This window comes from Neolamprologus multifasciatus, chromosome 9, assembly GCF_963576455.1.
Source record: "Neolamprologus multifasciatus chromosome 9, fNeoMul1.2, whole genome shotgun sequence".
Taxonomy (NCBI): Eukaryota; Metazoa; Chordata; class Actinopteri; order Cichliformes; family Cichlidae; genus Neolamprologus; species Neolamprologus multifasciatus.
The window spans coordinates 25,001,465-25,021,204 of record NC_140447.1 but is presented as its reverse complement, the minus strand read 5'-3'; the positions used below and the strand labels follow the sequence as shown (position 1 = coordinate 25,021,204).

At 40.4% G+C, this 19,740-nt stretch overlaps 2 protein-coding genes across 6 annotated transcripts in view; both read right to left on the bottom strand.

Annotated features, from left to right (window-relative positions):
• The window catches only part of map3k15 (mitogen-activated protein kinase kinase kinase 15), a 29,527-nt gene extending 21,402 nt beyond the window's left edge, over positions 1 to 8,125 (bottom strand). For 2 of the 3 annotated variants that reach the window (XM_085172101.1, XM_085172102.1), the window contains exons 1-5: positions 4,426 to 8,125; positions 2,119 to 2,258; positions 1,878 to 1,901; positions 1,514 to 1,591; positions 408 to 601 (exon numbers count right to left, since the gene is read on the bottom strand). In XM_085172101.1, the coding sequence (XP_085028227.1) occupies positions 408 to 601; positions 1,514 to 1,591; positions 1,878 to 1,901; positions 2,119 to 2,258; positions 4,426 to 4,735 (746 nt within the window). In that variant the 5' untranslated portion in view covers positions 4,736 to 8,125. The remainder of the gene's footprint in view (positions 1 to 407; positions 602 to 1,513; positions 1,592 to 1,877; positions 1,902 to 2,118; positions 2,259 to 4,425) is intronic. The other variant, XM_085172103.1, reaches the window with a different exon arrangement.
• Positions 8,126 to 9,979: 1,854 nt separating this feature from the next.
• Positions 9,980 to 19,740, bottom strand: part of sh3kbp1 (SH3-domain kinase binding protein 1) — a 44,724-nt gene continuing 34,963 nt past the window's right edge. For 2 of the 3 annotated variants that reach the window (XM_085172110.1, XM_085172109.1), the window contains exons 10-19: positions 19,610 to 19,705; positions 19,459 to 19,510; positions 19,270 to 19,341; positions 17,133 to 17,268; positions 16,962 to 17,032; positions 16,740 to 16,846; positions 14,706 to 14,843; positions 13,960 to 14,171; positions 13,811 to 13,874; positions 9,980 to 12,392 (exon numbers count right to left, since the gene is read on the bottom strand). In XM_085172110.1, coding sequence (XP_085028236.1) covers positions 12,354 to 12,392; positions 13,811 to 13,874; positions 13,960 to 14,171; positions 14,706 to 14,843; positions 16,740 to 16,846; positions 16,962 to 17,032; positions 17,133 to 17,268; positions 19,270 to 19,341; positions 19,459 to 19,510; positions 19,610 to 19,705 — 987 coding nt within the window. In that variant the 3' untranslated portion in view covers positions 9,980 to 12,353. The remainder of the gene's footprint in view (positions 12,393 to 13,810; positions 13,875 to 13,959; positions 14,172 to 14,705; positions 14,844 to 16,739; positions 16,847 to 16,961; positions 17,033 to 17,132; positions 17,269 to 19,269; positions 19,342 to 19,458; positions 19,511 to 19,609; positions 19,706 to 19,740) is intronic. The other variant, XM_085172111.1, reaches the window with a different exon arrangement.

Below are 19,740 nucleotides of genomic sequence, written 5' to 3'. Positions count from 1 at the left end.
TTACTCCTTACTTAGTGGTTTGTTTGTTTTTGGTGGGGTGGGGGTGGTTCTTTTCTTGTAAATGACTGTGAGGTGCTGTTTCTGCCAAGCTCCAGAAGGGAAGGTGGGGCAGACATGAAGCACTGTTAGGTGGTTGACTGACACAGTATTGACTAATCAACCTCTGATTTCCTATGAAATGGGAACTTGATGCAACACACACACACACACACACAGAGAGAGAGAGAGGCTGTGTTTTGAGCTAAAGACAGGAAGGGTTTGATTTTTAAGCACACGTAGCTGTTACGTTGGTTGTGTGAGTACAGCAAAAATAAACATAGTTGCACTTTACAGTCTACATCTGCGTCTGTACTGGGAAACCATGATAGTGGGATTACAGCAGCCCCTTGTTTTCACTTGTATCTCACCAGGATGTTACGTGGATGTCCTTCAGCAGGCTGGTGAAGCGGTCGGTCAGGGGATCGCACAGTGGGCCCAGCAGGTTATCCCAGTTGGGCTGCATGTACTCGCTTGCCCTCCGTTGGGCATCGCTTTCACAGCACATATACTCGTGGTTAGGAGTGACTATGTAGGGGATGAAGTAGTAGTTACCACTGGATGCCTAGAAAGAGAGGAGAGAAGGTTTAATTACAAGTTGTTTACAGAAAGAAAAGCACTTTGACAGCTTTGTGCAAATACCAGGTGTAAAAGAAGTCCAGGTGGAGCGAGATAAGGAGGTGAGAATAGGGATTAGAGTGATTAATGAGAGGATCAGTGCACCACTGAGACTGTTTGGTAGCATCATACTACATCAGTGAAGGTTTCCAGAAGTAATAAGCCTCATGTACCAAGAACCACCTAACACTCTCTAACCTCTGCCTCTTCTTCCAGCTTTGCATATGAACAAATGTGATTACCTTTAAATCTGAAATTGAAATGATAAGCTTTGCAGGTAAAGCATTTCAGGACTGACAAATTTTACACGCACTGCTGACTGTCTTTTTGTTGTGTTCATTCTTAAAACATATATTTCTACATCTTTTATTTAACAACTATATCACTAGATTTGTAGTTATATAGTATGGTCGTCACAGCACCACACATCATTTTAAAGCAGTCACCATCATGATTTCATGCATCGAACGACAGCACTTTAGGCCACAACAACTAGCTGCTTCTGATTTACACATGTAAGTTTCTCCTGTTAAACTCTGTTCAGTTATATTCAGTGAGGATTGTTTCACAAACACTTTTTAGGTAAATTCCCCACAGTGGGATTAAATGCAATCCCATGATGCTTTCTGAGATGATGCAAATTTAATTTGGTGCAAAAACGCAAATGCATCCAGCACTCTTAATGCATGCTATAGCTGATTATCCATTGCTTCCTTTGTGTTGTTAGGGGCTTTAATCTGTTATCCACACAACATCCCAGGGTGAGGTCATTGTTTTCCAGCCTCACTTCCTTGTCTGTTAGTATTATCAGTCAACTAGGGAATATCCCAGCATGCCTTGATGCAGGCCTGATACCTACTTTATTTCTCAGACCAGAGCCTCTGTATTCTGGAGGCAACTGAACCCAGGGAAAACCTAACGGTTGAGGACGAGCAGCCTACTCCACACACAAACACACATATACACAGAGAAGACAGCGTACATAGAGTGAAGGTCAGTTTCTAGGAAAACTAACAAGTAATATGACTCTCGTTCTCGAGCCGGCCATTCATGATTTAACATGTGTGTACTTGTGTGTGAGTGTGTGTGTGTATATATATGCATGCCTGTCTGCATTTCTGCATGGGGGTGAACGGTATCTGCCAGGAATATTCCTCTAGAAATAGAACCAGATGGTGTGCACACAGAAATCTTTACAAAACATGCACACATAAGAAACTTACTGTGTTTTTCTGTGCCACCATGTCCTGTGCGGAGATAAAGAGCACGTGAGAATATGTTTCCAGACTTTCGGACAGTGACATAGTGTATTATTCCTGAATTGCTATTTTAAACAGCTGGTAGGACTGACTGTACGACATGTTAGTCTGTAAATAACACAGCAGATCATTTTGTCCCAAGGAGACGTAAAAGAAAGGTGTCCATGAACACTAGTTACACTGATGGGAGAGTGTGCATGTGTACCTTCAGTGACTGGGCAGTGTCGGGGTCGGTGTCATGGTATAGGATGACATTGTTGGCCATGTCAAAGCTCTCCCTCACGCCAAGGTGGTAAAACAAGGAGGGCTGCCGACACACATCGCTCATATCCACGACTGCAATGTCTGTAAGGAGGAAGTGATGGAGGCGACAACATAAGAGCATAGCTCTTTAACATTGATGCAATTTGCAGAGGTGACAAATGAGCTGAGTTTGAAATACATCTGCCTTTGAGTTTTGTGCTGCATCTGCCCCGTGATCTTTGGCCTCATTAAATGTGGGAAATGTTTTGAGTGGAGTTGAAAACAAAAGAAACAAGAAGAGACACAGTTGGGAGCTCCCCCATTGAAAGATATGAGCATGAACAAGAACATACATGATGGAAGGCATTGGTATTCATTGAATGTTATCCTTTCCTAGAAATCTTTTTTTTATCTCTAGGAAACAACACCCACTCACCCATGAGAGCCTCCTGCATAGAAGAATCTCAGTATATGAGTCAGTTAAAGACAAGTACAGACAAGTATGCTGACTTGAAAATCCACATTTTTTTTCTACTGAAGCTCAGAGGTAATAACAACATGCCCTCAATCTGCTGCCAAGTTTTATGTCTTCTCGGGCCTACCTACTATGCTTGCAGTGCATCTGAGGGGACTGAAACTTATACATGTGCCTGGCTCTTCCTCAGCTGAGTTGTGGTGCTGCCTAGTAAAAATAGCTCGCAATTAAAGAAGAGCTCAGGTTTCGTTCCCCCTAAAAATAGGAGCTTTCAAAGGCGTCATCTTTTCATAATGGAGACAGAATTATGAAATAAGTGCCTGAAAATTATTTGGTGAACATTGACCGATTTATGGTGAGATTTTAATATATTTAACCATTAACAACAACAGGTGTCAGCTGAGTTAGCAAATAAATAATCAAGAATTAATGTCAACTCACAAGGCTCACTGAGATCACTATTGCCAAGTGCTGTCTTGGATTCATACGAATGAGTTTAAATGTTGTAACCGTCAGCATCCAAAGCCAGTAATATAAGAGTGTTCAAGTGCATATTTTCGGTCATTTGCTTGTTAATAGCATGAGTGGCTCCATATTTCATTGGTTTACATAACTCTTTCTATTAGTACATTCCTACTGCTGGAAAGATTAGAGCTTGAGTATGTGTATAGTATATGCAGAGGATAAAGGGTGCAAAAAGGAAGAAGTACCTCTACAAAACACAAAGTTACTGCATTCAAAATATTATTGAAGTACAGAAGTAGAGTCAGGTATGTATTTGATTAAAAAAAAATTAAGCATATATACCCAACTGCTGTAATTTTAGTACTCTAGTATAACTTTGAGACATCTATCATTTGTATGAACCTATTTGCAAAAGACAAGTCATGATGTAATACGAAGCTACAAGTTTACAAGCAAATTACTGACTACTGAAAAAACCTACTAGTGTTGCAAAATCACAGTCCAGGGTAGTAATGCTGCACAGTCATGCTGCACTATAACAGTGATCTCACTGCATAGCTTACAATAAACTTACAACTGTTGTAACACAACAGTCAGGAACCACTCACAAGCTATGCACTTACATCTGAGGCAAATACAATACTAAAACGCAACTTAACCCCTGATTTAATAAAAACATATTATTAGTGCTAATGAATCAAAGCATATGGTGTATGAGGAATTAACATAGATTACTTAGCTAAAAGTACTCTGATCATACCATAGTCTTGCAAGCATGAGTCTTATTTATCCTACCTGCTGGAGTATTTTGCAGTGTATGTTAAGGTTCAGCTCTTACTTTATGTCTATACTAGTTTATTCTACAGTGTGTTCACACTGTGGTGGAGATAAAGTATCTTGAGTAATTTCAATTTAAGTTAAATTGAAGAAGTTCAGTTTAACCTCTTTTTTCACTTTTTATTTCGACACTTATGTAGTATCATTTTTATTTACCACTTGTGTACTTACTTCGAATATTTGTTTATATTCCATTTTATTTTTATCATTGTGTATTGGTACCTCTTCCACCATCAAGACTACATGCTACCCAAACACCAATACAGGTACGTGTCTCATCATGTGACCACCACAACCAGAATTACTGTAAGAACAAAAAAAAAAAGCTTTCCCGACAGCAATAAGGAAAAGAAGAATAGTCTGCATGATAGATAGAGTTTTATATCAGCTGCTTAGTTAGTTTTAATAATAAAACGTTTTCGCACACTTGCAGTTAGAAGTCTGACTTGTGCAAACCTGCCCTCCCTCTTGTGTAACTTTCCTGTGAAGTACCTGCATCATAGAAACTGTCCAGTACTGATGTTTCTCCAAAGTCCAACCTTCCGAAGGTGACGGTGGTGAGCAGGGCGCTCTCCGAATCGCAGGCTCTCTGCAAACACTGCAGCGCTCCGGACTCCGGGCTGCTCGCCATCACCGACTTAAGCCCATCGTTCAGGACGTAGACGACCCGCAGAGAGCGCTGCTTAGTCGGTGGACTGGGGCTGGACACGTCGCCCCTCTCTCGGTCCCGCTCCACTACACACACCCCAGCTGTGTGGTCTCCCCCCATGTCCGACGTCGGTGCGCTCTGCCCGGTTTCCATATCGATAACCTGGAAAGTGACTTCTTCTCCGCGTGATGTCTACCCAACCACCCTCTTTATTCTCTTTGCGCCTTTCGTTTTCTCCTCCTCTCGCTCTCACTGGTGGCACACCTGTCCTGGCATGAGAGCACGTCTGAGTCTGTCTCCTTGCATCTCCGCCTCATTAACTCATATCATCTGACGATTATCTCGCACCAAGACGTCCGCTTCATCCAGACTGGATCTGACTGGATCCCCGAGGGAGAGAGAGAAGGAGGAGGAGGAAATGTGGTGAGAAAAATACACTCAGAAGTTGGAATATTCCCTTTTGGCTAAGCTGTACTCTGGTATGAAGTTTTCCACTGGCGAATAAACTCTGGTCCTGTCAGTTTAAGAAACGTTATCAGCGTGTTCCCGTTGGTCTAAATATATGACAGCGTGTCCTTTTGGTCACCTCCTCTGCCCACCGCGTAAATAAGCCATGTTATTCTCAGTTATGATTTCAAACAGCATAGAATATCGTGTGATGTGACTGTTTTTTCAGCTTTAGTTATCCTTCTGGCTCCTTCTAAGTTTCTCTCCAGAGAAGAAGTTTGTTTGATTTCCAAATATATGCCCAAGATTTAAGTAGTGGCCAATTAGAGAGGACTTTGTGCACTTTGTGAGAATTATATGTGCACGGCCTCCTGGATAGTCTCCATTACGGACTAGTGCCGTCTTAATGTTTAACCGCAGAGGCTGTCAGAGGCTATTCATCACATGACGGAGAGGACAGATGCAACAGATACACGTCTTCCCAAATTAGCATCATTAGATAACAACTGGCTATTGGGTATGAATGTTTCTTTAAGGATCCTAATTGCCGTAACATTAAGTGTAATGTTAGAGTTACTGTGTTTTATAAGTTGTGAGATTATTATATTATCTTATGCCACGTATACCTCTAATTAAAGATTGTGAAATCATTATGTAGTTTTAGGTTGCATTTTACTCCTGACTTACAAGAAGGTTGCTGATTTATTGTCAATGAATTACATTGTTTTATGATGAATTATACTGCTGATTTATAAGAAATACCGTTTTCAGAGAATCATGGCCTTATTTGTCTGATTAGAAAGAACAGAACATACTGCACAGGAAGCCAAGGTCATAACTTAGGATCACTAAGAGAGAAAGAACGTGGATGTTTAGGTTTTATGACTTTGGAGGGGTGCTGAAGCTATAAGCATGTGAGAAACGGTCAGATACTTCGAGATCTGGCAGACACCCTCCTGTCCACATCTCCCGTATAGACGTTTATGGTCGAAGTGTTGTATGGAATAAAGAGATTGTTGATTGAGCATTTTTATACACAGAGTGTTGTTCTTCCTTCAGCCCAAAGATCAAACAATTGGGTTATTTAACAAAGTTTAGACAGAGATGAATCATTTTGATAATCTAAATATCAAACCTACTTACTTAAGGAGGGAAGTCCTGGTGTTCTGTCTCCTGTCCTCTCCCTGCTGGCCTCCTCTATGATGTTTGACTTCTAATTAGATCTCTTTTCTTTCAAGTTTCTCTGGTTGAGTTAATGAGCTGGAGGACATCTCTTGGTAGTTCGTGTTAATAGGATTCTTTGTTCTTTCTTTCTTGTTTCAAATGTGTCTGGTAGTTTTATTTTAACAATTTTATTTCTGCTTGGTTTAGTTAGGCAGTGATGTTTGTTTAGGTCAGAGGGAGAACACCACATCTTAATTTTTAATTCCTTGGGTGCAGTCGTCTTCTGTTTGGTGTAAGTATTGAGTTACAATCAATGCCTTTTTTTTTCTTTTGTTTTTCTCTTTGAGATCAGTAAATATTAAGATTTGATCTCCTTGACTGTTGTAGCAACCTGAAGTTTAAAACAAGTAATAAATGAATCTAGTGCAGTCCTCCTGTGTAGAGCAGCGCAGGCTTGGACTATAGATACATGCATGGTGAAACAAAAGAAAGAACTATACTTATGATCGATGTGTAGTAATAAATGTATTCATTTCTATTAAGTTGGACTAAAAGCATACATGCTATCTCTGTTAAGTCTCTTTTTAAAGCTGCTATAGATGATTTATTCACCACATGGGGTCAGCAAATTATGCTGCTTATACTGGAGCACTGACATTAATTCATATTTTGTATTTAGCTCTGTTTTGGTGTTTTTACAGTATGCCCATGATGAAAGAATGCTCTATTTGCCAGTATTTTCCATCCACCTGGGATAAACTCCCTGTGATTGCTTCCACTTGTCCTATTCCCCTTTCCTATCCAAGCTGCCACAGGAGCTAGGATAGGCATCCGTCTATCACTACTTGTGATAGATTAATTACTGTCGAGGGTGTACCCCACCTCTTGCCCAGTAGCAGATGGGATATGCTCAAGCTCCCCACGACCATCAATTGGATAAGTGGAAGAAAATGGTTAGATTGATGGAGTACAGTAAGAGCTCCAGAATTGAAGGACCTGCAATAGCCTGCCAACCTGCCTAGGGTTTACCCTGCCCCTTATTATTATTCCGAATTGGTTGAGAAAATGGATTTATGGAAATGTTGAAAGTGAATTTTGACAAATAGTTCCACTTAAGTGGGACTTAAGTGGGCCATCTGCAGTTTTGTGCTTTGCTGGTTGGCAGGTTATGCATGCAGGTCATCCTGATTTAAGCTTAAGACAGTGAACTAAGCTCAAGCTGTAAGATTTGGGTGTGTCTTTCTATGCTCACCTCACCACCGGTTATGGCAGATTACTGCTCCTCTCTGAGGTTGTCAGAGATTTTGTCCTGCTGGGTTTTCCTTCCTAACACTGCCTAACACACTAGTGATTGCTCATCAGGAACTGTCTGATTGTTGTGGTTGTCTCCCTAATTCTGTAAAATGTCTTTACCTTGCAGTTTAAAGTGCACTGAGGTGATTGTTGTTGTGATTTATCACTTTAAACTTAAAAGTTAAACATAACCGTGAAAAAAGAGGAACCACTGTTCTTACTTTTCCTCCCACACTACTGACTAAAATCAGCATAACATTTTCCAGTGAACAGATTTTTACTCTTTTTTTTTTCAAATCTGATTACAACATCCTCTTTTTCCACTTATGATGCATTTTTATAATGGTAAAAACTTTCTTATGCTTAGCTCTACATTTGAGCTTTACTGCCATTTTATCACATTTATTAGAAGAGACTTTAATATTTTATAAAATTATGCAATAAAAAGGATGCTCAATGTAAAAACCTAAACATCCAAACACCATTACATTCTGCAATAGTCAAATATTTTTTGACATGCAGTTGCAGAAATCCTGCAGCAATTTCAGTGACCGTTATGACTGCACCATGACTTCTCCTTTTGTTCAGTCTAAACTTGGGCAACCTGAGAGCATGTCTGCTGTCTATGAAAGTCATTCGTGCAGAAACACCAGCTACTTGAATAAGCAGTAAATGTGCAATGGGCAAAATGTGCCTTTGAAACAGAATGTACACTATACAAGCATGCACATTTTACAGACAGTCACGTATAAACAGAGTGTGCACACACAGTACATAATAGCATCTTTATTACACTGAAATATAAAAGTATATATATTTATCACTATCCTGGAGAGAAAGGACCAAGTCAAGAAAACAACTTGTAGCCTCAGTTGTAGCAGTTTTCTCTTTGTCATACGAAAGACAGAAAAAAAAAAGAAATAAAGATTTGGAATCAAAAACATGAAGGCCACAGTGACGGGTTGCCATAGATTCTGTGCACATAAAAGGAAAGGAGGCAAACAGCCGTACATGCTATATCACACATACATACACATGCACACACATGTGAGGACCTTTCATTGTCTACATTCCTCAAACTCTGTCTTTAAAGTTACTCTTAACCTGCTGCCAAAAGAGCACCACAAACACGAGAAGCACGTGGCTCTCAGTTTGGTTTTTAGGAGTGAGATTCCAACGGCGCAACAGTTTTGTCAGCTTTCTGGAGATGTGAGTGAAACTGAACAAGAAAAAAAAGATTAAATAGTAAGGTCTACGTAGAGAAGGCATTGAGTTTAATTTGATAAATGTCACACAGATGTGTCTCTATGTGTCTTGATGCATTCTCAACCATCCTGGAAAAGAAATCACAATAAGTTGATCAGTGTGTTTTTTCTCTTCAGATAAAAATGCAATTTGCAGCCAAACACTGCAGGAATAATTTTCCATCTGGGGTTAATGTGCTTTTGTTGCATTTTGAATGAGTGCAAGATGGAAAGATTCATTCCAACTGTCATGCCTGTACAGTAAAAATAAAGCTGGAGGCAGAAGATAGTTAGCCTATTAACATAAAAACTGTAAATGAAGGGGTAAGCTGGCCTCTTTCCAAAGATAACAAATGTCGCAACTCTTCAGGATGATAATTTATCATATAGTGGGTCTGATTCGTAACAAAAACATAGTTGCTTACTTGCTAGTTTTTGACCATAAGCAAAGTCAGCCCATTTCAGTTTTTCAACAAGCTAGAGATGTAAAGAGGACATTAGAAAATTTGCTACACTATGCCATCATCTTTTCCAATATTCTTCAGTCTGGCACCAAAAGTGTGTGAACAGCTATCCACAGGAAGGATGACAGTATTTATAATAGTTGTGTAAAAACTATTTCACAATTTTGTGAAAACACATATGGCATTGACTTCGAAATGAAAGTGATGTTTGATGACATGGAAATTCTAGATAGTTGTGGATAAAATAAATGGTGCATAGCAAATAAGGCATATTAACAGCTAATTGGGCATACGTTGTTTAAGTATGTGCTAAAACAGATGTAATGTCTGGAAGTTTTCAGTGTTTGCAATTTTACTGTGCTTCCATAACCTATAAATTCTAGTGTTTATGCTAAGTTAAGCTAACCTGCTGCTGACATCTGCTTATATGTTTCCCCCCCAAAAACCCAGAAACTCCTGTAAATAGCACCTACAGTATCAGCACTTATCGTGCCAGCTACTTTGATTAAGCTTTTCAGTATCCTGATGTGCTTCAAGGTTCAACTGCAGATTGAAAACACAGACGTCACATCTGTGGTTAAGGGAGAATGTTGCTGCTGAGAATGGCAGAGGCATCAGATTTACCCACCTGAAGTCTACCTTAGATGGCCTGAGCATTAATTTTTGTCGTAATTTATTTCTTAATCCAAATGATAACCTTTAAGGGCACACGTGTGGTTTACTGTTATTTAGATATTGTTTTTTATGATGGTGTATTTTATTCACCATTTACAATGCTACCAACCGTTTTATTTTTTTTTTTTTTTTTTTTTTTTTTTTTTTTTTTTTTTTTTTCCGCCTGTCCCATTTGGTTCTTTAGCCGTCAGAATTGTTGTCTGAAGACCAACAAGGATACCCAATGGATTTATTTTGCCAAATGGATCATCATGGCATTGCCGTATTGGTCCATTTGATCGACCTTTGTTTTTATTATTTATTTTATTTTCAGTTGTTACAGACGGGACAGACATGAGTGAGGGATAGGAAAGGGAGAAAGAAAGAGGAAGGAAAAGAAAAACAGAAGGGGAGAGGGACAGTGAGAAAGGGGGGAAGAAAAAATATCTCCGGGATCACCTGTTGAGAGAAAAAGAATAGAAAACAAGCAAAAAAAAAAAAACAAAACAATGCAACATACTATACACAACACCATCGCATTAATCTAGCTAAGTGAAAACAGCAGTAAATACTAAATATTGAATGTTGTTGTGCAGCACGCAGGACAGACAGCGCACAATGTGCTTTGAAGTAGCAGCCAAGAAAGGTGTGATTTAAGTCTACGAATAGTGAACACCCATGTGCACACCTGTGTGGATCGGCGCGCTTGTATTCAAATGGTTTCCCCATGTAATGGTCTGCTAGAGGATGTAGAGAGCCATAGCCCCGTCCCCCAGGGCATGAAGCAGGCATGGAGGAGATCCAGGCCCCAGACATCCAGAGGCCCCAGAGTGCAAGAGCCCAAGGAGGACCACCGGAGGGGCATCCGTGCCACCTTCATGGGAAGGGCTGAGGATCCCCAGATGAGGGGTCACCCAGTAGCCACCGGGCAGAAGCTAGAGGGGGCTGCACCGGCGTGCCCGCCGGCTCTGCCGGCAGCCAGCTGTGCCAGAGTGAACCGAGCCACAGGCACAGAGGCCGGAGGCCCGAGGGCCCCCCGCGCCCCGGAAGAGGCCTGACCGAGCAGCAGGCGCCAGGCCCCGCCAAGTAGTCACCGGGAGTGAGCTGGTACATACCTGAGCGCCCAGCCCCGGACACCAAGAACCACCAACGCACCGACCCCTGAGGGCATCAGTCACCGGCAGGGAGTGTGGTGAGGGGAGATAGGCCTCCGTACCAACCGTTTTAGAGAAAACAAACAAACAAAGAAAAAGGAAAACGGTCTCAGGCTCCCTAGCAGCTTCTGGAGGCTGACCAGTCATAGCAGAGTGGGCTCACTGGAAAAGAGGCCATGACTACAAACATGACTAAAAACAGTTTAAGTAAATCATGCAAAGATGTACAAGTAGATATATATCTTCTTTATATGATCCTTACAGAAGTAAAGATCTTGTAAATGCAACAATAGCCGCATTTCCACCAAAAACACTACTAACGTTCAAGGGAACTAAAGTCTCATGGTTACCCAGCCTAGTTGAAACTTGGTAGAGAACTAGCTGTAGGGACATCACTGTTGGCACCCCTGATTCGGGATTTGTTCTGCAGCTGCTGATGCTTTAAAAATGTGAATGAAGAAATTAAGAAAAACGAGTGTGGCCCATTTTAAAAACTGGTAGCTGCAAAATGCCCTATTTGACATGATGCCCAAGGTGGTTTGCCACACCTGAATGTTGTCCAGGGGAATTGTATCGCTGGCACGTAATAATTTTAATAAATTAAAAAAAACTTTGCAAGTCATTAGATAATTTATCTGTTTCCAGTAAAGGGCTATCTTGAACTAGTGACATCACTTCTCACAGAAATAGCTCACTTTTCTTTTTGTGACCCTGACTGACTCCCTGAATCTCCTTGTTTACCCACTGAAAACCTGGTAAGTACATCTCAGAAAAGTTAATGCAGGGCAAATGCGGCTAATTTACATTTGCAAAAGTGTCCCCATTTTCAGTATGTACGCCTACAGTCCTCACATGGAAGGAAAACAAGCGCACAAACATACACACACACAGATAAGAGGCGAAGGCCGCAGAGTGGACGCAGAACAGCACAGGGGTCGTCTGAACCGACCGAGCTACAGAGGTCAAAGTTTCTTTCACACAGAAACATGAAGTACCAGTGAGGTTGCCACAGCAGCCCTGGCTCTGTGTCATTGTTCTGTAACCGTGGCAACACGCAACGACAGACTGCAGCGCAGTCAGTCAGTACCGGTGGTACAGCAAGCTCCAACAAAATAGCAGTAAACTGAACAGAGAAGCCTCTTTAGAAGAAAAATAAAGAAGTAAACACAGGATAAGGCGGCGTCGGGGAGAGAAGGTGGCTGACTCCATGGTGCTGAACTGTTGCTGATTGTGATGATCATTTGGCACAAACTTCTTTTGGCTGAAGTGTCTCAGACCAGCAGTGAGAATGTCTTCAAAGGATGGCCTCCAATGTGGTGATAAGAATGTGACAATAAGGATGCTTTAGTCTTCATTTTGAAAGGCTCTTCTTAATGTGTTCTACCTCCATCTGTGAAGCAAACACAACCGTGAGCTCAGCTAGTTTCATAGCAATTAGAAATAGTTATATTTACAACCAAAGATATGAATATAAAAATTTGTATCAGAAATTTGGTTATGAAAAGTGTAAATGATATAGTTAAGTACAAATTAATGCTGGTATGTCAAAACAGATGGTTAACTACATAACTATACACACAGGTACTGCCAATACTCTATCTCTGATTAGAGATTCTTGACACTTCCTGTACTCCTATTTTGAGTTTACATACCGTGTTGCCCATCGATACAGATTGTATTTGTGGCATGCATCATACACACTAGATGAACTCATCTGTTGATGAGTTTGTAAACTTATAGCTGTGAAGTCCAAGCAAACCAAGGTATCAATACAGGAAGTAAATACAGGAAGAAGGGGCTATGTTTTGGACTATTGGAAAACATGGAAAATTTATGTTCATTTCACAGCATGTCTATAGTTCCTGGCTCCATCCCAGAATACAAAGCATACTTAGGTATGGGAAGTTTTTTTTTTTTTTTTTTTGTTGTTGTTGTTGTTGTTTGTTTTTTTTTTTTTTGGGGGGGGGGGGGGGGTCATTTTCCATGACCAAAGAGGCTGTGCTCTTCAATGGATGAAAAACTAATAGAGAAATATTACTAGAGTTCGTCATTCGAGCAGGACTCTGAGTAGAATTGGTACCCCTCCATATTGAAGGGAGCCAGTTAAGGTGGTTCAGGCATCTGATCTTGATGCATCCCAGCTCTTTCTAGGGAGGTGTTTTGGACATGTCTTACTTGTGTTGTCTTCGTAGCGCCCGTTAAAAATAACACAGCATCCACTTATGCCTTGCGAGCTACTGCTCCAAACATTTTATTGACACCATTCATCCTGTCACACCACAGACCAGTCTTCTTTTATGTGCTCCCCTGGAGGCATTCATGAGCTTTCTTAAATACAGCGCCCCCTGCTGGTAAACCTTATCATTACATGAACACCTACATATCAACACATTACTGGGAGGGTGGAAAATGCTGCAGAGATTATATCTCTCAGCTTATTCTTGGAAATGTCTTGGCATTTCCCCAGAAGAGCTGGAGGAGGTGGTTGGGAAAAGGGAAGTCTGGGCATCTCCTCCCCCAATACACAGACCCAGATAAGCATCAAAAATGGGGGGATTGGTAATAAATATACTTGTGTGACTGTTAATATACCGTGGCAGCCTGCCCAAGTAAAGCATATGTGAAGGAAACACATTTAATTTTCCAAAACACATAAAAAAATAAAGTTTTAGATGAATTCATCATATATTTTTTTACATTAATAACATATTTACTAGTTGCTGTTAATTTGTGGGCCTGTTTTAATATAATCAATATTATTTCTTAGCCATCTCCTTTCCTCTCATTTCTTCACCACCTTTCACTCACCTGTAAATTAATACGAATCGTCCTCTCCTCATCTAGTGCGGTCGCCAGCTGCTTCATCTCCTGCCTGAAACAAACCATCACAAACAAATCATGATTGTACATATACAAGAAACAACCTACACTTGCTGGCTTAAAAGGCACACACTCACCTATGTTGGCTCTTCAGCAGGTCTATGGAGGCCCTCAGGTCTCTCAGCTGGTTCCTGAGTTCCTCCAGAGATAGGGGTGTTTGTGGTGAGTGCCGGAGCTCGGGCGAGGGACTCAGACCCGAGGAGGAAGACGGAGAGGCAGATCGATGGCTGGAGTTTGGCGGGTTCAGGATAGAGGGCTTGGCGGGCAGTGGTACTTTACTGTCAGGAGCCTTTCCCAAACACAGATCAACAAGAAGAATTGAAGAATTTAGCATTTATAATATTTTCTACCTCTCACATACAAGATCTAACCTCGTACACAACGTCCTTGGTGATTAAAATATACAGAAAATGAAAAAAATAAGAGACTGTGCAGGATTTTAGGTTCAAGAAAGAAATTTCTGTCTTGATTTTAAGCACTTTACAGAATAAAAGTATGTGTGTGTCTGTATGATCAAAGCTGCAAGCTGGATGGGCCTGGAATTTATTGTTAGATTGTTTCACTAACTTGATAATGTTCAACAAAAGAAAGAGTCAAACTTGACCTTTTTTGTGATATTTAACCTTAAAAGAGACTTAATGTGCTTCATGTAAATAAATAAAGCCTTATCTTTTTTTTTTTTATCTGCCAACACTAACGTTTGCCAGAAGCCTTGAGTAAAATTACCAAAACACAGTTTTACAAGTCAAAAAACATGAAATTCTGTAGTGTAATGCCCCCTGATGGATTAAATGAGAAGCACAAGGAACTGCCATGGCCGTACAGAGATGGTGGGTACTCCTTTCCTCAGGGAAGCATCTACAGATCTGGTGGAGACAGACTCGTGATTGTCCTTCACTCGCTCCTTGTCCTTCCTGACCTCCACTATCGGTGCGTCCAGGTCAGTGCAGGACAGAGAAGACTGCAAAAAAAAGAAATGTGCTTAAACATGTATACATTCACTGGTCTTCTTTATTCAGACTACAGATATATTCTGATAGCAAAATATCCACAACAAAAAGAAAGCAAAACATAATTTCCTTGTATACAAACTGAGACAATAATAATTTTTAAAAAGCATCACAAGAAATTCATATTTTGCAAGGACAATCTAGTTTAGTGAGAAGAATGGAAATGAGGAGAAACATCTTGTCACAGCCTGGGCCTCTGACCCAGCGGTCCGAGTTTATTTTTGCATTCTTCTCATGTTAGCTTTGTGATCATGTGTTATTCCTATTTAGTTTAGGTTAAAGGCAGCCATCATTTATTGTTTCCTTGGTTTCCATGTTTGGATTCTTGTCTAGTTTATCATGTGTTTTTAGGTCTGTAGGCTTAGTTTTGTCATGTCTAGTTTCCTGTTTTATTTTGAAATAGATTGTGAGTGTTCTGTGTTCATGTGGTTAGTTTTATTCTCCCCGGTGTTGTAATTATGTTTAATTCTGGTCAGCTGTGTCCTCATGTGTCTCCGTTTCCCCTGATCACCTCGTGTGTATTTTAGTCCTCAGTCTTCCTGTGTTCAGCATTGCATCGTCTGTTATCTCTCAGTCATAGAGTGTCATAGGTTTTTGTCTTCACTGTGTTTCAAAGTAACTCAGTGTTCATGGTTTTTCATAGTTTTCTTTCACTGAGTTTCATAGTCTTTCAGTTACAGTGTTCACAGTCTTCTTTGTTTTCTTAGTTTCATGTTTTGCCACCTGCAATCAGCCAAATAAAGGCTCGCCTTTTGTTGGAATTAAAGCTCTGTGCTCCTGTGTCTGCATTTGGGTTCGCATCTGAAACGCACCAGCTGCTCAGTCGTGACACATCTAAGTCTATTCTGAAGTTAAGCTTATTTGCTTGACAGCATCTTTAAAGGTCACAAATAAATCTGTGGTGAGGGGTGTTGGCTATCAAAAGCCTTGCATTGGTTGAAATTGAAGTAACAAAGTCTTGATGAAATGCTGGAAACAGAAGTGATAAAAATGCAAGTAATTTGATTAAGACATTTGTGACAGCATGAAAACAAAGCTATGTTTCATTGAGTTCCCTGAATTACATTTATTATTAAAAGCTGTGAGGGTGGGAAAAGAAAAAGAATTTAATTTCAGTGCCTAAAGCTATCGGAAGAATGTGAAGAAACATCTGCTAAAACTTCCTGACCAAAATCTTTGTGTGCTATGTTGAAGGCGTATCAACAGAAGTTAAAACAGGGCTAGGCCATATTTATGTGTAATACAAATTTATACCAAAAGATGGTGCAGTGAGTCAATGTAGCACTGTAGCAATGTTTAAGCTACTAAGTGCTGATTTAGACTTATTCAGGGGGGTTTATGGTTACAAGGTACCTACAGTGTGGATTTAACAGCAAGTATAAATCCCCTGTAATGCAGAAGGACAGATTCTCCAGTAAATGTATCAGCAAACAATGGCTGATGTTTCTGACTGAAAACCGTCCAAAAAGAAACCACACTTGGTTGGAAAGAAAAGAAATAAAATAAAAACTTGAATAAAGAGTAGCACCATCATATGCTACATAGAGCGATGTCAGAATTTCTAAGACATCAGTGTAAGCCTTGACTTTTTGGTAAAACATGACCATACTGCAAGCATAAAGGTTTTTTATAATTGTCATTTTTTTCTTTTTCTTTTTTTTTTTTTTTTAATGCTGATTGACTCTAAAGTATTGGTATTAACAGAAAAGAGTGGTTAGCATTCAAATCTTAATCTACACACAGCCAGCAGGGGGCGACTGTATTTTGGTTTGAGGTCTGTAGAAATATGTTGTCTTTCTTTCTTTATATACAGTCATTTCTGACAGGCCGACTACAGACTGACTCACTGGTGTGATGATCTGTGAGCGGGGTCGGCGGTCCGTGACTCGTGGTCGCGATGCCGTTGGATGACTCAGCTTCTCTGTAGAAGAAACAATTGCGTCCAGATCCATATCTGTGCAGACACACACCAGAAATGCAGAAACATATTAGAGACTCCGGCAGAGCAAAAACTCTGAGCCCGCTCTGACACTGCATCACTGCTCGATGCTTCTGTCAGTCTAACTCACCGGTGTCATGTGACCTGTCAGGGGCAGAATCTGGTGTCGAAGCCCCGCCCTCAGATTTAGGGCTATCACACCTGAGCAAGTAAACCATACGTAAACATTAGGCTCATTATGCTCAGGCATGTACAAATCAGGGAGCTTTGTGTATCTGAGTGTGTTTGTGTGTGTACTGACGCTAGTGTGGGCGGTCTCTCGGGACGCCGCGGGGGTTGGGAGGAAGAGGAGGCGCTTGACTTTGGAAGGAGGGGTTTTTTGGGAAGGAGAGATGGGAGGGTGGGCTTAGAGATGTCTCCGAGTTTCACCTCTTCACCTACGCACAAAACAAACATACGCACAAAAATCATACAACACAATGAGAACACACAAGCAGATCAGAGCTGGATATGCATGCAGAGGGACAAGCATGACTCAAACACGTGCATCATTAGACAAGGGGAAGGTAAATATGGCTGCCTCGGCAAAAATGAACAAATTTTGACCTTTAAAGAGGAATAATTCAGCTGTAAAGGTTAAAGGATGATGAGGGCCGCAGGAAATAAAAGGAAACACACAAACAGGGCAACAGAGGACAGAAAGGATTAAAAAAAATCAGGCATCGAGGGGGTGGCAGCGGTATTTGTCAAGTATTTAAGCTTCTACTAAAAATGAGCCAAACAAAAACCATTTATTATGTTACAATTCGAGAAAATCCTCCATCACTGTTGCATAAAATAACTGGTGTGATTTCATTCAAGATTTAACCCAGTGTGCACAGTGATTGGCTATGCATCTGATCTTGACCCAAGGTCATAGCTGACCATGAACAAAAACAATTCAAGAAATCATTTTGAGTAATACAGCATAAGAATAGATGTGAAAAGAGCTGTACATCACACTTTTTATTTTTTTTAATAACAAGCTGACGCGAGCACAGTGTAATAAGATCATCACAAAACACCAACGTTTTAGCTCTTGCCCTTTGGGGGGATTTGTGTTCTCTGAGTGCTCATGTTGCTAGTATGAATATGAGAAGTATTAAGTTGCTGCCATTTGTTTTCTACATCCATTTTTCCTTACAGCAGAGTCACTTTATCCTCCAGCCTGCTTCTGGATCTTTTTTTTTTTTTTATCAAGAATGTATTTATTTCCCCCTACTCCCCTTACAAAGGTGGGCACACCTACAACCAATCAGGATACTTACTATCCTTATTATGAGTCTAGATTAAAAATCTCCTTTTCTAGAGTGACCTGCAGTCAATGCCAGGTCTACAAAGGACAAAAGACTAAATACAATATCCAGAGCGTATGCAGTAAAAGATTGTAAAAGTAAACAGGTACAACTTTCATCCTTTTCCCAATTCTTTAAAACTGACTTAAATAAACAGTAACCAGTTCTAACTATTTCATGTTCCACATAATACATACTTCATATACTGGTCTATAAACCATAAACCAGATTTAATCTTTTAATAAAGATTAAATCTTTAAATAAATAACGACAACAAAGCAAAAACTGTCTCAAAAACTGACTTTTAGCTGTGCATGGTAAAACCTTTCATGCTTTTGGAGACTTCTTAAAAGCACTTAGCTGCAGTAGCACCCTCCTACATGTACTGCTGTGCAAAGAAGCCACACGGAAAAGTGTACCAGCACGACTGCTTTTGACTGATGTAACAACAAGCAACACCTTAAAAACTGTCAGCCACAAAATCATAGAACTTACGAACTTAATTGTTTGGGGGTTTTTTTTGTTTTTTTTTAGCTAAGGCAAACTCCAACCATAGAAACTTTGCTACTTTATTTAAATGTATGACAGAGTTATGGAAGTCAGTTTGACAGTGGTACAAAGTAACACATAAGGCTGATGACACTTTTTCTTTTTACCTCTGATTGTATGTTTTTAACCCCACTGCAATCACAGTATATCGCATATATATAAAAGAAAGACATCATTTCGTGCTGCTCTGATACAATGACATCGCGGCCACTGTGCAGACATCTGGAGACATCCGTCTAACACCAGCAGCACAGTCAGTGCCAGTCTTTCTTATGCTTAAAACCACATTAAAACACATAGTTTCCTGTTGCACACAGACTGATACTGATGCACCTCTTCAATCAAAGCTCTGCTATTTTGCTCATAAAATAGCGGGGCAATTCCCGTAAGTGATATCTGCAGAAACTTGAACTAGAAAAGAATCTGTCTTTTTTATGTAAAGAAGCCCAGCAGGGTGTTATATGATTATTATTAGTATGAAGGATGTTAGTAATCAGCCGAGCAAATAAGTGAGATAGTGCAGCCGAGCACTAGTCAAAGCAGGTCAGATTTTACCTCGATCCTGGTCTCTCTGGGGAAGATGTTCAGGCCGCTCAGGAGGAGCCTTCCTGACCTCTGACTTTTTCTCTGCAGTCAGAGTTCAAAGGTTTTTTTGTCTTTCTTTATTTTTACTATTTTCCCCCCTTTATTATTTTTTTTATAGTCTCAGACCACAAAAACAAGCAAGAAGATGAGAGCTGTTACCTGTGGTGTGTTTTGCCGACGATGGACTTGGAGGAGGCGGTTTCTTTGGTCTCTGGAAACACATACAGATGCAGAAGCATCACAAAACCACATCTGCAGATTTCAAACATCACTATGACCTGGAAAGTTTTGCGAGTCATGACAAAATCACCTCTTTCTCAACTTCTAGCAGCTTGACAAAGTTGTCTGGGAAGACACCTTGCCTTCCCCCGATCTCCCCCATCCACCAGCCTGCATCGGCACAATCCTGGACAAAATCATTTTTAAGTATTTATTTGAATT